This window comes from Phoxinus phoxinus (assembly GCF_949152265.1).
Source record: "Phoxinus phoxinus genome assembly, chromosome: 13".
Lineage (NCBI taxonomy): Eukaryota > Metazoa > Chordata > Actinopteri > Cypriniformes > Leuciscidae > Phoxinus > Phoxinus phoxinus.
Window position 1 is genome coordinate 27,286,764 of NC_136888.1, and position 18,797 is coordinate 27,305,560.

Sequence of the window (18,797 nt, forward strand, 5' to 3'; positions counted from 1 at the left end):
TGCGAATACTTACAGAGGGTGGTCAGAGTTTACAGTGTTATCAGACAGGGGCATTATTCAGTCTGCTGCTGGCAGCACATTGCTGTAATTGGCCGAAAGGGGATGGGCGTCCCGGTGGGTTCACATGGGGGGCTTGATGCTCCTCGTCTTTCAGCTGCTCCTGTTACACCCTGATGTGCTGAGACGACCGTGCTGCGGCCCGTCTGTCAGTCCTGTGGTCAGACACAGACATCCTCACCGCTTCACTTTCCAGTTTCGATGTCCTGGGCCGAATGTCCTCTGTGACCATGAGATGGGGCGGCAGTACACTCCAGTTATTAAAAATAAAGAGCTCAGTGCCGGCTCAAGCTGTCAAGATCAATGATCAAATAGTTTTGTCATAACAGAAGGTTATTAATTCAATTTTCACGGATTATTTGATTAATTAGGAAAGATGCTGTTTTGCTATTCAGTGTATCCTACAGAAATTAAGAAGGACTGATGAGTGAAAAAAAGAAGCAGCTACAAGATTAGAACAATTCTCATACAATTTTTATAAGTCCTTAACCCTAAACAAAGTATTAAAGGAATAATTTGCCCAAAAAGGATAGGAATAGTGGTCATTCATTCAAGCAAGTCCTTTAAAACAGTAATAGAATCCTTAAAAAATTATACAAATATTTTAATTATTTAAATATACTACACATAGGTAATAGCCCAAAATTGGTCATAATACATTGCTACAGCAAATGTTGGTGGAGGCTCTGCTGCTAATAAGTTACTACATTCGGGGTTTCACTTACTTTCACCACCTTGCCCTTTCAGTGATCACTGAATGTATTCAATAAACATACAATTATTCGTGTTATTAGTTTAGATTGTGTTTATAATTGTGAGTTAAATCAAGATCAGACCACATTTTAAGCAGAAATCAAGATATTTTCAAAGGGTTTACAAACCTATTATAAAATGCAAAGCCACATACCACAAACGTTACATGGTAACACTCTACAATAAGGTTCCATTAGTTAACTACATTAATTAACATGAACTAATGATTTCAACATTTACTAATACAATATTAAAATCAAAAGTTGAATTTGTAGTGTGAACTAACATAAACAGCTATATTTATACTGTATATAAATACTGTAACAAATTTATTGCACATTGTTAGTTCATGTTAGTTAATACATAACAAATGAGACCTTATTGTAAAGTGTTACCAGTTACTTTTTACAAAACATTTACTTGTCTAATCTGTCATGTGGTATTGGCTACAGTGCGCAGATCCAGTCTGAATGATTACTTCATGAATCGAACCGATATGGTTCTCAAATTCAACTCACTGAATCAATGATAGTTGCAGTAGTTAACAGTGTGAGGAGGGTATCGGTCCATTCATCACTCGAAGGTATTTCACTTCAGAAGTACGCTCTGTGCACTTTTATGATACATTGACATTTTTGGGTCCTTCTGGAAGTTAAAAACCTTAAAACTTGCATCAAGAACTTTTTATTTCTGCTATCAGGTCTCTCTCTCTCTCCTTTCCCCTCATCGGTCTCTCTGCTTGGCCTTCTTCCTCTCATCTTTCTCTCAGGCCCCTTGCTGTTCTGCCTGCCTTGCTTTTGCCCTGTCAGTGGGGCTGCAGGGATAAACTGTGTGATTAAGCAAGCCCGGCTGTGAACAGAGGAGAGATTGGAGCAGCTGTTCTCATAAAAAATGCAAGCCAATGAGACTCTCTTCCAGCCAGAAATCATCCTGCAGTTTAATGCATTCATTTTTTTTTTTTGCTAGAGAAAGTTGCCCCCAGCCATTTTTACAATGGCTAGGTCTTCACTATAGGTGAACATGAAAATGAATCATAACACACACAGATAAAAAGCACAAAAGAGCACATTTATAGGTTACTAAAGGTTTGAATCATACTTTAGGTGCTAAGGAAGGGCAAAGGTTTGGGTTTAACAACAGAGTCATTTTAAAATCAATCAAACTATTATGCATCATGTTACATACACAATGGAAGTACTTGTGAACTACCTTTTGTATACTCAATGGTGTATATACTTTAATAGTTTAACACTTTCATTAAAGTTGCAATTTGCAACCTATTCTACTTAGGTAATGTGACCAAATGAAAGAAAGGAGATATTTATCAAATATAAAACCCCCACACATATGGAAAACTCAACAGATTTCCACATGTAAATCCATTAAAAAATGTATTTAAATCCATAAATCCATTGCATATATCTTCTAAAAATGTCTTGCGGAAAATGTGCAAAAAGTCAGGAGGTTTCGTCTAGGCCTTTGGCTACAAGATAACAACAATTAAGGCAAAAAAGCTTTCAATTTTTTATTTTTTTTTGGTGAGCAAGCCTTTAGTCCTGTGGTGAAACACATTCAGGACATTCTCTCAATTTTCTGCTGACACTTCAAAAAAGAAGTGAAACAGAAGAAGGGAGCGTAGCCTTTAAAGTGGAGAACCAATGAACTGTACAAGAGGGCAACCTAAACAGGCGGTGTGCAGAACCTCCCGAATCAATCACCATCCACTGCTAACCCCCCCAGGAACTTCATAGCGAGAATATGATCGCTAAAACGGCGGCTCTGCACAAGATATAAGCCGCCATGTTATATTGTCAACACAGGATGCCATTTCTCTCGCACTGTCAAGGGGTTGTAGAGTTTTAAGGGGATTTCCAGACTGGATGGGCAACCTCTGGTTTTCTTCAAGCAGCTGCTGAACACGGGGGTCATGGGAGGAGGAGGATGAGGAGGTTCTGATGGATTACCGGTTTCACCTTTGAGACGGACTCCATTAGCACACCTCCTCTGCGCATGCAGATAAACACACATTCACACGCACCAGAGAGACGTTCAAACTTGGGTTACAAATCAGTTTCTTAGTCTTGTTTCAGGACACGGACAGACATGACCATATGTGTTAGGTGATTTAATGTTACATCAATATAGGAACATCTTGATTCACCAATGTGTCTAAATGCTTTGGGGATGCACAGTCCTGTTGGGTCATATTTGAAAGTAAATTTCAATTGGGATGGGACTAGTTTGTCCTGAGAAGAAAATCGGTGTTTCACAGACATACTGTTTTTATTGAATTCCGTCTCACAATTATATAGGCCTACATAATGTTACATTTAGCACACATGATCTTCCATGATGGCTACATAGAGACCACAGACACTCCCATTAAAGTAAAAACTACAGATATCCCAAACTCATCTGAGCAGATGAAGTCACAAATATCCAAACTAATGTTAATAACTGTAACTCAGATGTGGTTAAAAAGAAACCAATGTAAACAGTGCAGAAGGAAAAATATAACGAAGGAATAAAAGAAGTAAGTAAGCTAGGAACAAATGAAGAAGTAAGGTACTGTAAGGAAGAGAGGAAAGAAAGAAAAGTAAAGAGGGAAGGAAGGAAATGAATAGGTACCAAAGTTAGGAAAGAACAAATGGAAATAAGTACTGTAGGTGGGTAAGAAAGGAAGGAAGGAAGGAGGCAATTAAGAAAAGAAAGAGGAAAGTAAATACACAAGTAGGAAGGTAAATAAGGAGAAGAATGGGAAGTAGGTAAAGACGGGATGAAAGAAGAATGGAAACATGTACTGTAGGTTAAAGGGAGGTAAGTCATTTAGTAAGAAAGGTACTGTCAGGAAGGAAGGAAAGAAAGGAAATGAGTCAGTTAAACAGTAAATAGTAGGAAGAGACTAATTTAGAAAGGACAAAAGAAGAAAGAAATGAAGGCAATGACTGAGGAATTTAGGAAGAAAGTGACTGAAGGTTATTATTATTATAAGGTGTGGACACATTTGCCATTGTTCAAAGAATTTTCGAGGGTAAAATCGAGTCATTTCAATTGGAATAAACAAGATCTAGAATTTCGTTTGAGGGTGAAAGATTTCCCTAATAAGTTTTCGGAAAAAGTTCAAGTTGGTCACACGGAATTGTTGCATTGTCCAACAGAAAGCTGCTTGGTTTGAAAGTGACTTCTGTGTGAACGGTGCTTCATACATTGCCACATTATGACCATATTTTATTGTCTACGAAACTTTGCAGAAATTTCGTTGATGTGCCCGCACATTAAGTATAAAAAGAAAGAGTAGAAGAAAAAGGATGTTTTTTTTCTATAGTATCTGGTGCATCCAGGTGCCTCTTAACATCTATGCAATTATACAGAGGTCAGCGTATATCTTTGTTAATGGACAGCGTAAGGACGGGGTGTTATGTTTTGAGTACGAAAAAAAGCTAATAGTTTCTCCTGGGATTGATATTTAATTGAATTTGTTTGCAAATAGCGTTAGCAGACGCAGTCATGGAGAGGTTTGTGCCATTGTGCGGGGTCAATTGTTCCACAATTTCATTGCATTAGCATAAGCACACTATACTGATAATAAATAAAACTGATTTTGTCATTGTATCGGCTTCTTTAAAAAAAACGAAGAGATTACTGGGTTCTTGGGACACAGCTGCACACTCCAGAAACCCTGCTTGAGTGTCACGCTACCCTAAACTGATTTATGAGAGTTTTCCAGCTCCTCATAAGACCTCTCAGTGATTAACGGCAGCAATATCAGGTGAAATGTTCCCAAACAGTTTACATAATTCACTGTATTGCTCCTAAAATGGCATTGTTGTCACTTAGTGGATTATTGGAGGAAAGACTTTACCCTCACCGCTGCGCACAGTAGCGCGACGGTGAAACGCATATAGTCAATAAACCAAATGGCCACCATGAGGAACAGATTGTGTTGTTAAAGCAAATGTTGTTTGTAGCACTCAGACACTAGCAGAAGTTCAACATAAAAACAGCAATAATGTGCATGTTTCAAAGATTTATGGATTCCCACTCCTTGCTTCATACATACAAAATATTGCTAAGTAGCAAACGGAAACAGCAGCACTTTTGCCCCTTTCTTTACAAGCATCTCACACACACACACACACACACACACACACACACACACACACACACACACACACACACACACACACACACACACACACACACACACACACACACACACACACACACACACACACACACACACCTGAAATACTCAAGCGTGGTGGCAAATTAAACTTTACAGAGGAATGTTAGCCAAAACCTAATGTGGTAAATTCATTACATTACTGTGTTAGCAACATAGTTGTGTCTAAAATGTTGTTCTATATACACCATGGACTTGCACTATAAACAATGTAGTCTGCTATCTTGTTTTAGAAAGGTAATGTTTCCAGTTGAAGGAAACTCAAATGCACCTGACGTGTTGTGACTAGCTTTAGGATGTTAGCTCCTCTCCTTTTGCTACGTAGGCAACACTAAACCTGTAGAGGGCATATACATCCATCTTTCCAGACTTAGTACATCATCTGGGTATCCCTAGGATATAATAAAAAATGTTTTTTTTATTATAAAAAAGGTTTTTAATTGTCCGTAAAAAAAAAAAAAAAAAAAAAAAAACACTAAATAAAACAGTTTTCTTACTTCCATACAATAAGTTCTGTAAAATAACAATGAACATTTTGTATTGTGAAATGTTTGTTTTAGCTAAAAGGGGTTAAAAGTTGGGCAACACTAAGAGGCTATATTAAAAAGCATGTAGCCTAGCCTAATATTGAGGATGTCATCTCATATTTGCAGAGATTTAGTTTTCAAATATCTCTCGGTTTGCCTGTTAACTCATGAACAAAAAACATTGACCCCTTCAAACCGAAAATCTCTGTTGGGAATCACTGTAAGTAGTTGCGATTTGTATCCCCCAAAATGGACACAACAAAATTAGAGATATAATGATGCTGATGTTTTTATTAAAGATATTGTATCACACAATATTAAAAGTATAGGCTACATAATAATTATAATATATATTAAAGTAAAGAAATCTACATGCTAACATTTGTTAATGTCATTAATTCATGAAGTAACAATGAATAAGAGCATTTATTATTCTTGCGCAATGTTAATTTACAAAAACACTATTGATCTTATTGGTGTAACACTTTATTTTGATGGTCCCTTTTGAACATTCTGTTAACAATAAGTAACTTTGTAACTACATGTTAACTAACTAACTAAAGTATTAGTAGACTGTCTGCTTAACATCTGCTAACTCTTTATTGTGACGCTTCTCAAACAGGCATTCTACTCAATATAAGTAACTTTGCAAGTGTATACATGTAAACTTATTCTACTAACCCTACCAGTCTACTAATTCTCGACTAACACTCTAATGAGAGTTATAGTAGATGTGTGCAAAGTTACTTATAGTCTGTGTAGAGAGAACGGTGTCGTCTTAGCGGCCCCTAATTTAATAACAAATTATCCTTTCGACTGAAGTGAATCAATCAAAACTAACTTTAGCTGGAAAACAACATTATTCAAGAACCACTATAAAGTCAAAACAATCTGTTACCTTAAATTATACGTTTATCTCTGTAAAGCAGCTTTGAAACAATCTACATGGTTAAAAGCGCTATATAAATGAAGATGACTTGACTTGACTATAATAGTCAACAGAATGTGTTAAAGGGACCATCAAAATAAAGTGAAACCGATCTGGGGTGCGTTTCCCGAAAGCATCGTTAGCCAACTATGGTCGCAAGTTCCGTCATTATCAGCATAGTTCAACGATTTGGTGTTTCCCGAAACCATCGTTCCAACGAACATTCGCAAACAGCATCGCAAACTTGTGTGGTTGGAACGACAGCTCTCGAGCTGTGGTTAGACGCATAGTTTCTAGTTTACATGAGATGTAGACTGAATAAATCCTTATCTTTAGCAAAATAAGCAAGCTGACATTCAGTACAACCCGTGTTATTTATTTAGAATACATACAAATGTAATTTACGTCTTTTAGTTTGTCAAGAGATTTAAAGCACCGTTTTTGAAGACTGCGCATGTGCGAACGTGCTCTACTATGTAAGAACGAGCCAAATATTGAGTCTGGTAATAAAGCAAAATAACTGAGAAAAATTAGAAATGGTCTTCAGATGCCATGTCTGTAACTTATATGACAAAATCTAGCGTTAATTCGATCTCAAACAGATTAATTCAAATAAGTTATTAGTCCACCACGTGCGAGACGTCATAAACCAACGTGGTTGAACGATACTTTGCGACATACGGTTTCAGGAAACAGTCGTGACTAGCTAGTTGATTTCTCCAACGATGCATTGTACTAGTTAAGCAGTGAGCTATATAGTTGTACGGGAAACGCACCCCTGGGTTGTCATAATTGTATTGTTACATTTATGTTGTTACATTATGGACAAACATATGGTAATCAGTGATATTGTAAATTAACTAATAAATGAATGCTATAAATTATTCATTAGGAACGACAACAACCTTTTGATTACACTTTACATTAAGTTTCTATACAGTACATATTATTAAATAATTATTAACATTTATTATATTTGCTACAGTACATATATATGTCTTATATATTATAACATAATACTTTTTAATATTAAGTTATTTAAACATATTTATGTTTATTATATATTTTATGCAATTTATGGCCTACACCCCTGAAAAACACTTTGTTTAAATATTGGGAATGAGTTTACTTTATTGCCCTCTTCATGCGGTAATAATTCTGTGAGGCTAATAAGTAAATCAGCATTGATCAAACCAATAAAAAAAGGCAGTAGGTTTTATTATCATATCTTGTTTGCTGATAATTATGCTCGCGTACACAAATGCTCTCTCTCTGATATCTCAATCTTTCTCTCTCATACATCCGAAAAACTCAGTTCAAGCAGCTGGCTGGTATTAAACCCGATCCCCTGGTTCCCTAGCAGCTTTGGGAGGCTAGCTCATAATAAAAGCATCTCTACTGGCCACAGCCCAGTGGGAAAGGATGGCCTCCAGCCAAGCCAAGCACTCTTTTGCCAACCACACCCGAACTGTGGCATCTGCTCTGCTTCTCCACTCAGCTCCAGTCTTACGGTGGGTCACGTTCAGTTCCATGCGTATTTGCTCACGGAACTGCATGCGTTCAAACCTCTCTGGTGTCATTAGAGTAAATAAACCGATTGCTTATTTCAGGCTGTTTTGGAGAACGGAAAGGGACCTGCTTAAGTTGCAAGCTCATACGAGGCCGAGCTTCATTTTGTTTGGATGGGGTCTGGTCCAAATTGGCGATTTCCCCTCCAAAGCCTCCGATTTATGTCAAAACATATAAAAGCCCTTGTCGAGCGCTATAGGTATAGAGTCTGCTTTGGGTGGACTGAAAGTCCAACTTAGTGTGTGTGGACAGCTGCTGTTTTATGTAGGCTCATTTTATCACCGGCTTTAGTTTGTGTGAGTACATTAATGCATGGAATCACCCAGCCTGATGGAAAAACAAAGGGAGGCATGAACTTGGGAGAAATGTGCACACAAATGTGTTAATCTTTACAACAAAACATAAACGCGTCTTTGCAATTTCAGATATTGCTTTGAAAAACAATCATGTAAGCACCATGGTTGGGTGAAATTCAGAATTTAAGAACTGGCTCATTTTCAGTTGATTAGTTGGAATTTGAATTAAATTAGCAACGGCTCACTGGAGGTTTAACTGGAATATGAATTGGAATGAGAGGAAGAGGAATTTACGGAATTGCAATCCAAAGAAATTCAACTATATGAGCAATTTCTAGATAGCTCCTAAACAACTTTGAAGATTTTTTTTTTGTAAGCCTAATTTATGTTATTTGGCTCTGTCTAATTTCCCTCTAACCGCATTCTTATATGAGATGTGACCATGGACAACAAAAACCAGTCACATGGGTACATTTAAAAAAAATTGAGATTTATACATCACCTGAAAGCTGAATTAATACGTTTTCCATTCATGTATGGTTTGTTAGGATAGGGCAATATTTGGCCGAGATACAACTCTTTGAATATCTGGGTGCAAAAAAGGGTGCAAAAAAATCGAAATATTGAGAAAATCGCCTTTAAATTTGTCCGTTTATGTTTGCGAGTGAGCGATTGCGTGATTATTATAATCTTATTATAAATTATAATGTTATTATATTATAATTTGTGATTATTTTTGTGCTACTCACAAAAAAAAAAAGTTTTATATTGGGGGGACGGGGGACGGGGGGGCAGCAGCTGTCAAAGTGATCAGAGTTGAGGTGTGACAGTGGACCGGGGGTCTGATACAGACAGGCCTCTAGGCATTGCTGGATAATGTGGGGAGTCTAATAACTTTGTTTGGCTTGTTAACCTGATTGTTTTCTCACAAAGCTAATTAACTATTGGACACCTTAGGGACCTTCTTGACTGCCCGGCTCTCCTCCTTTCCCCGATCTGCAGCCCTGCACCTTTCTGCTGTAGCTCTTGTTCCTGTCATCTGGAAATTGATGGGAGGCTGTGAACTGTCTGTTGCAGTCCCAAGGTGCCTTTGCTCAGCACACAGACAGTGCCTGAATTCCTCCTTCCTTCCAGTTGATTGCGATAAATCAATCGGAAGGTCAAATGTAATGGCAGAGGCAAAGTTTTCTCCACCGGCTGCAGCTGAGCTGGATTGTGAAGGGGAAGCTTTCTCTTGACCTCAAGGAGTGATCTTATATCCATTGCCTTCATTAATTGAACCCGTGAAACCAAGAAGACCGAAAGGATTGAAAGATTGAAAGGATGTCGGTGATAATATTTAAACTCATGTGGCTTTCCTGTAAGAATATTGAGTATTTTGGGTACATTTACACGCATGCACACACACAGTTTGTTTTGCTATACTTGTGAGGACATTCCATAGGCGCAATGGTTTTTATACTGTACAAACTGTATTTTTTTGTATATATTTATTCTATCCCCTTACACTCCCCCTATCCCTAAACCTACCCATCACAGGAAACATTCTGCATTTTTAAATTTGTTATAAAACATTGTTTTTTACGTTTTTTTAAGCTATTTGAATTATGAGGACTCATGAAATGTCCTCTTAAACCACGTTTAAGTTGTAATACCAGCGTAAAACACGTAAGTATACAAATTTGTGTCCTCATAAATCACATAAACAAGAGCACACACGCACGCACGCATGCACGCACGCACACACACAGTATATACCATTTATATTCCTTTAGAAATTTATGTACAGTGCCGTTTAGAGAAGCACCATCTGTTTATATCAGTGTCTGATATGTGCCACATTTGACAAGTCATTTGAACAATATAAAAAACATGACATGTGTATGTGTCTTAGATGGGGGTCTATACTGATGCAAACTAAATTTGCCACAACAACAACACTCCCTGCACCTTGGAGAGATAATACTGGGATTTAATCAATGTCTAAAGAAAAGCTGGCTAAAATCAATAAATCCCATGCCTGTTTGTTTTCATGAGTAAGGGTGAATCACTGCCCTGCTTCTTGAATTGGACTAATTGAAGTGTGCAATTTATAAGAAGGCTTTAAGAAGGATGTCCATGACAGTGTGATACATGAGGGCGTAATTGATCTGCATGGTGAGAGACTGATATAATGGGCTGAAAGAAACCCTGATCAAGGGAAATGGATCAGCTCTCAGTGGGGAACATCTTTGATGCTGATCTGCTGCTGCGAATGTAATGTTTATTCTCAAACAGAACTGATCTGGACCGCAAGTAATTCACGAAAAAACAGAATTATGATATTATATTATATACTCTGTTTTATATGAGAGACCTACAAAAAGCATATGCAAAAAAAAAAAAAAAAAAAAAAAACTTTAGTTCAAATTCGTTGTGTGTTCCTAGGGGAATGTAAAATGGCATACAAATATTCTTTAGTAGAAACCACTCCATTTTAGGGGAAAAACAGATGTAAGTTAACTAGTTACAAGTTAAATCACAGTTTTTAGAAACCACTCCACAGTTAAAAATGATTCTAAGAATGCATTAGTTTAAGTATTCCTCAGTCTCCAGAGAGAACACAAAGTGAACTGCAAATGTTGTACGTATCAGTAAACACAACTGGATCAGGAAGAACAATTGATGGCAAGCGCAAACCTGCCAACGACCTCATTCGGCCCATTCTCTGAGGTAACGGAGCCCCCTCAGGACCAGCAGGGTCTTAGTCTCCTGCTCTGGCTTAATTAATAAGTTTGACAGTAATAGCCAGAACAACAATAGGTTTTAACCTGGCAGGATTGTGGAGCATGTAGTGATTGGGAGGCCCGTGATGAAGGTCCTGTGCAGGAATTAAAAGATCTTTGCAGGGATTGTCTCCCTCCACCAGGCAGGAGATTTGAGTCTGAATGAAATGATTGTATCAGATAGAAATCGATGGCAATCCATGGTTCCCTTAATCCAGCCGCAGCGCACAGATCAGGCTCTGATGCAGGCAATCTCTCAGCCATCATTACACAGAGCGGATCGATCGCATTCTCTGCGAGGCCCGAGCCAGCCCTTCCTCTGCCTGAGATGAAGAGAGGTGAAAGGCCTACATAGCTTAAGGCTCTGGGTGCCTGACATGATACAGAGTTGTTTGTTAGAGATAATTAACACAAACAAGAGGAAGGAGAGAATGAGAGAGAGAAAGACAAAGAGTATAAACCAAAAGTACAAGAGGTCTCTAATGGGAAAACAATGTATGCAAATAGCAATTAGGACCAAAACGTTATGTTTGCATACCACAATTAATTTAGACAAGGTAATGTCTGTAAAATGTTTAAGTGTGCTATATGGTTCTACTGGTAAATACGAATACTCTGTACATGGACAGCATTCCCAGCACCTATCGATCCCTCATGCTGTATTTGTATCTATATTACCATAGCAACATGCTAACACTAAACTCTTTTGGTCTATTGGTCTTCTCACTAGCCCAGTGTTTAAATATCACTCTAAAAAATGTTGGACAAACCCAACTACAAACCCCACCGATATGGACAAACTGAAATGCATTTTTTTTTATAACATTTTTAAACATAACTGTTGTGTTTGTCCATATTTGACCTAAACATGGGTTGGTTGGAGTGGAGTGGTTCCCTACTATATAGTAGGCGTGAAAATAGTTGCCAAATTTACATGTTCATAAAACAGTACCCGGATGACCTACTTCTGCTGAGATCAGAAGTGCACCCCCCCCCCCCCCCCCAAATTCTTAAAATGAAATATTTGTCAGAGCATAAAAAGATGCAATAAAAACAGAAACCAAACTAATTTCACAGACATCACAGACGAGGTCCTTTAAGCTGGTTTTAGCTGGTTGGTCAGCTGTCCGCACAGCCTGACCAGATAAGAAACCATCTAAGAAACCATTAAAACCTTCCAACCAGCTTATAGGCTAGCTTTAACAGTTTTTTTCTTTTCAGTAGGAATTCCAATGTTAAATTGACTAAAATTATTATTAATATTACAGTGAGAGACAGTTTTCTACAGGTCTATTTATTAAAAGCCAGCTAAAAGTGAACAACCATTTGATTGAGCTTAAAGAACAAAGCAATACATTCTGAAAGTAACAATGTTTGTGAAATAAATCTCCAAGCAGCGAACAACTCCATATGCAACTCTAATTGTAATCATCGGCAATCTCAGATGTTGTTAAGTTTCTTCCCCAGTGCGCACATCAACTTAGCTCTTAAAGCCCCATTCTAATTTCCCACCTCCGTCAAAGTCTGCTCTGCTCCCAGAGCTTGCTCTCCCTCCGAGGGCTTTGTCTGGATCTATGTAAAACAAGTAATTAATTCCCAACATCAATATTCAACTCATGAGCGGTGATCAGAGCCGGTACGTGCACAGGAAGGAGAACCGCGCAGTTAAGCCATTGAGCCTCGGTTGTGAAGCGTTTTCTTTATGGGTCTTCCATAACTAACCTCCGTTCTAGTGTTTGTTTCAGCCCCCTGTTCCAAAGCCTGCCGGCATCGAGGAACTTTCTCACAGCAATTAAGCGAGTGCCGCTGAGCTCGTTAATTACACTGGCATAGTGCTGTTGTCACAAATCTAGATTTGCCCCTGGTCATTAAAAATTGCACTAAAGGATATTTTGAGATGAATTATTCAAAGTGATGGCTCGCTCTCCATTATTCATGTGCTGAGAGGACGATTTGCATCGCCACGCTGTAAATGTTATTAATCTTGCCAATTACAAAACTTGTTGCAACTTACTTGCGCATGCTTAAGCCCAGTTTGGATGCCACGAGTTGGCTTTAATGTTTAAATGTTTGGATAGCAATGAAAATTAAACAGTAATTGCGGAAACAAATGGATTCCTCTAGCGTAGCACAAATGTAATCACATATGCTGTAGGACATAACCACATTCGCCTCTGGCGCAGGAATCTGATCATTGCCAGCCACCGCTGTAGTTTCGGCAGTGTGACCGCTCTTCCTAAAGGGACGGCTTCCAACATACGCCATTTAGAATTCTGATTGAGAGTTACTAATGAGTCTCACAGTAGAGCGTTAGCATGGTAGCAGGAACATATAAAAACAACTGGATTTGACAACAAGCCTGTGCAATTAATACATATCCTATAGCTATTCTTGTGAGGAGGCTTTCAAGTACAAAAAACATCCTCTACACAATTAAAACATGGCGCGGAATATTGGTCTTAATGAGGGGTCGTTCTTGAACGTACATTCTCTGGTGTTGGAACGGTGAATGAAGGCCTTGATGCACAGATTTCGAATCCATATAGTCTGATGTAATGTATCTCAACCCTGAGCAAGCTAAATTACATCAGAAGCACACCCTCATTAATTACTGAGGCTGTCGGCAGCATCTGAGATAAAGGAGACTGTAATAGCAGTGAGGGAACACATGCTTTAGATTGTAGAGTCAGCAGCTCTCTATGTGCGCAGCTCTGGAGCAGGGCAATAAAACTTACTGACATCATATGTGCCTCTGTATGATCATTGAGATTCAGAATTATCTTAGCAAATTTTAATCTGCATATGCAGAACACTGCAAAACTGCTTTCAGGACATCATTTCTCAGAGCAAAATTCCAATCAATATTTTATGTATAGTAGTGCAGACTGGAAGCTATTAATTCAGCCAAATCAGCAGAGGCGATGTCACAAAGCATTGGAATTGGGATTTATTCAAATATTGGTCTCAGTCATCTATAAAAACCTGGAGAAAGCTATCTGTTAGCATTGTTATTCATTCTAATGAAACTTGTTTGGCTGGAGGAGGCCTGGATCATTTGAAATTGGCCAACAGTAGAGAATGATGCTAGTAATGCCACGGTCATGGGTTTACTTCCTAAGGAATACAAGAATTGATAAACTTTCCATATATATAGATCATGTTTTTCCTGCCAAACTCAGCTACTTTAGGTCAATTGTTCTTAAAACGATAAGGAAAGGTCTAAGTGTGTATACAGTTCGTCAGGGATTAATTTTAAATGCACAGTTTGTTCAGTGATGAACTTTCACGCAGCCAAATTATTTACAACAGCAAAGATTGGGCCATTAGCATCAGAACAAGTTAGAATACAAAATCTTTCTAAACACTTGATCACATCTCTTTTTTTTTCTCACAAATGATAAAGGATTGAATTAACAACCACATTCACCATAATAAAACCTCTCTTGTTGTGCCTCATCTTATCACTATGGTAAATTGATATCACACAAATGAATTCCACTTTTAAAAACAGTATAAATACGGTGTCTCTTTGTAATCAAGCCAACATTAAAGAAATTAAAACATTTAGGTGAAATTTAATTAATGTATTGTATAATTGAGTACTTGAAATTCTGAATGCATTCTATATAACCCTCGGAGGGGTTTGGCGGTCCAGTGCAATTGAATAAATCATCGGCCGTGACTAGATTAATCAAAATGTCAGACTGCTGTTGCTGCTGTGCATGACTGTCTTTCAGTGCTGTCCGTTTGTAGTGAGTGTACGTTGCCCTCTTATTTGGAAAATATCAGCCCATCACAACTTAAAGGGATAGTTAACCCAAAAATGAAAAATCTGTCATTGATTAATCACCCTCATGTCATTCCAATCCAAACCTGTGAGACTTTCGTTCATCTTCGGAACACAAATGAAGATCTTTTTGATGAAATCTGAGAGCTTTCTGTCTTACGAGAGAGCATCATCTACGCAACTACCACTTTGAGATCGTAAAGCGAATCCATATGCGGTTTAGTCTAAAATTTCTGAAGAGAAACGATTGCTTTGATGAACAAATGAGAACAAACCTCATTGGTTCTTGCGGAAGCTCAAAAGTGCTGCGTAACACGAGAATGAAACTCCTTGGTTCTCACACGTCAAGCGAACATGCTTGGGCTTTCGTCTACCACAACTATTGTGTGCGTTGATGAATATTAATATTAAGTGAATAAAAGCCTAAATTCAATCATCATATAAAACAATTGAGTCTCTGCAGAAAATTTTGGACTAAACCGCTCAGTTCATATGGATTTGTTTTACGATCTCGTTATGAACTTTAATGGAGTGGCAGTTGCATTGCTGTCCGAGGGACAGAAAGCTCTCAGATTTCATCAAAGAGATCTTCATTTGTGTTTCGAAGATGAACGAAAGTCTTACGGGTTTAGAACGACATGAGGGTGAGTAATTAATGATTATATATATATATATATATATACTTACTGACATATATATGCCCACTGGAGCCTCATCCACAGGGCACGCATCCGCTAAACATGTATGAAGTAAACTAACCCTGGAACAGAACTTGCTCCGGAGCAGGTTATAATTAGAGTGTAAGTTGCTATGGCTACTTATACCCTGAAAGTTACCTCCGTTTTTGAAACAGAAAGTTGATGTTATCCGCTTATACTTACTCTTAAACATACCCGGGTATGACACGTAACCTGCTTTCTGGAACACCCCCCAGGACATTGGCCCTTCAGGACAGAGTTTGAACACAAACAAAAGATATGACATATTTTATGATCAAGAACCACATTTGTAAAAGCAAGCTAGCCTTTTCTTGGAATCGTTTCATTGATGATGGCTAAGAAAAACATGGCTATTATTATTTCTCATAATAATTGGTTTTTGAAAAAGTGTTAAAGGAACACTCCGACTTTTTGGGACTTTAGCCTATTCACCTTATCCCCCAGAGTTAGATAAGTCCATACATACCTTTTTCATCTCCGTGCGTGCTATAAGTCTGTTTGACGCACCCACCGCTAGCCTAGCTTAGCACAAAGACTGGATGTAAATGGTTGCAGCTAGCATACTAATCCAAGTAATTGACAAAATAACGCAAACATTTTCCTATTTACATGTTGTGATTTGTATAGTCACAGAGTGTACAAAAAACAAAGTCACATGAGACACAGACATATTTTAACCGTATAAATACTGGGAACTATATTCTCTGAAGGCGAAGCACTGCTACTTGGGCGGAGGGATAACCGCAGCACCTGAGACGCGCCGTGGTGAGGAGCAGAGAGTTCATTCAGAGTTTGGGTAACAGAGTCAGCAATTTATAAATAGTAAAAGCGTAGTTTACAATCGTGGATTTTCGCTGTATTGTAAAGAGCTGTGACAATAAACAGGGGAAACCAGGTAATACCATGATGTTTCATAGAATTCCAACTAAAAAAGCTGACCGGATGAAGAAATGGCTACTTGCTCTGAATATTGATCAAAACACACCTAATGAGATTATCAAGGGACATTATGTTTGCTCGGTACATTTCACTGAGGACGACTATTTTCAAAAAATGGAATTTGCCACAAGGACCATGAAACGTGTGCTGAAGCATACGGCCATCCCATCGATATCACATACAGGTCAAAGTGAGCGGCTGCGGTAAGTGTTCCGTTATATTTTTAAATGTTTAGCCTAACGTTACTGTAACAGTGCCATTAGCTAACTTAGATCTAATGTAACGTTAGTGACACTATTATATGAATAGGGTGGTAACTACTATTGCAGTTGTTTACGGGCTCCATGTATCCCCTGTAATGTTAGTATTGTTGCCTCGAACGCGCTCTGTCGTCCCAGTAACACTTGAGCGGAGCTAGAGGTCACGTATAGTCACGTTGGTTTTGTTGACAGAAGAAACAACGGCGCGTCTCAGGTGCTGCGGTTATCCCTCCGCCCAAGTAGCAGTGCTTCGCCTTCAGAGAATATAGTTCCCAGTATTTATACGGTTAAAATATGTCTGTGTCTCATGTGACTTTGTTTTTTGTACACTCTGTGACTATACAAATCACAACATGTAAATAGGAAAATGTTTGTTTTATTTTGTCACTTATTCGGATTAGTATGCTAGCTGCAACCATTTACATCCAGTCTTTGTGCTAAGCTAGGCTAGTGGTGGGTGCGTCAAACAGACTTATAGCACGCACGGAGATGAAAAAGGTATGTATGGACTTATCTAACTCTGGGGGATAAGGTGAATAGGCTAAAGTCCCAAAAAGTCGGAGTGTTCCTTTAACGTTGTTTCTCATGTCCTAATTTATTATTAGTGTTCATATTATTATAATCCATCAATAGTCAATTGTGTTATAGACTTTCATTGAAGCAGAGACTTTATTATGATTATTATCATATCAACGGATCATGATATCATCAAGGTTTTCCTCTTGTGACTCTTGTGATATCAAATATCATGAAAATAGGTCATGGAGAATATTGTCAAAAGAAATATAAATATTTTTAAAAATGGAATATTATGATTTATTTGTGTATTTTAATAGTGTGCGTTTGTTATAAAGAGGGCAGGTTGTGTATCTGAAGAGGTCAGATTGTTTTTTTTAAACACATGCATTGTCTTTTTTGCGCATACTTTCCACACAAACACACACACACATGCTCATGCACAAGTTAAACAACAAGATCAGCATCTCCCGCCCTCTTCCATTCTAACATTCAATGTGAGAATCTCTTTTTGCTTGTCGTAATCTCATAAACATGGCTTTCTCTCCCCATGATGCAGGCTCAGGCAATAAAATCACTTACATAAACGTCTGCACGAAGAAGAAAAAAACGATGTGATAAAAACGGCTAACATATTACTAGTACCACTTTGGATTCTGTGGATGTGCTGCGGTTGATTTCCTATAGGAACGCTTTATACCCACTTTTTATCACTAGTTCTGTCCTGCTGTTTGAGAGCCTGTTTTAATATGGACTAACACTGCCCTGTAGGATAATGAGAAGATGTGGTCCATTATGCTCCAGAGGGGGTTTTACTATCTCACCTAGCCCATATTGTCATGGCATGTGAAGTATACAGAAGATCAAATATGGACGTTATACATAGACAGACAGTATAGAGTTTTGCCCTGCAGTCATACAAGTTTGTTTAATAACATCAGGCTGCACTTTCTTTCGGATTTGTTTTAATCGTATGTACCAAGCAATGTTTTAATACCACTATAATACTATAATACCATTATAATTTTTCACAGATGGGAAAAAGTCTTGCATGAACAAATCAATGTTACCCTCAGGGACCACAACAAAAACACACTTTCACAACCAAGTAATTTACACACCACAGGCTTATTTTTTTCAATTGTCTATAGCAGTCGCTGGATTACCAAGCACTGCACGTATTGGGTGTCTCTCTAATCAAACACACCTGATGGTGTGATTCAAATGGGTGTGTCAGATAAGGGATACATTAAAAATGTGTAATGTGGAACTCCAGGACTAGGGTTGGGAACCACTGGTCTATAGGGCAGTGTTTACCAACCCTGTTCCTGGAGGCACACCAACAGTAAACAATTTGGAGGTCTTCCTTATCTAACCCATCCATTTCAGGGGCCCGTTCTTCATATGTGGATTACTCAGTTATCTGGATTTTACTGTTGACGATTTGACATGATCCAGGATTGTTAGGTTCTTCGAAGCTCATCCCGGAGTTGCTGTC

General features: G+C 38.2%; 1 protein-coding gene across 1 annotated transcript in view; it reads right to left on the reverse strand.

Moving 5' to 3' along the window:
• mboat2a (membrane bound O-acyltransferase domain containing 2a) overlaps nt 1-16,186 on the reverse strand; it is a 241,599-nt gene extending 225,413 nt beyond the window's left edge. The window contains exon 1 of the mRNA XM_079632857.1: nt 16,051-16,186. Within this exon, the coding sequence (XP_079488983.1) occupies nt 16,051-16,059 (9 nt within the window). The 5' untranslated portion in view covers nt 16,060-16,186. The remainder of the gene's footprint in view (nt 1-16,050) is intronic.
• Nucleotides 16,187-18,797: the final 2,611 nt, after the last annotated feature.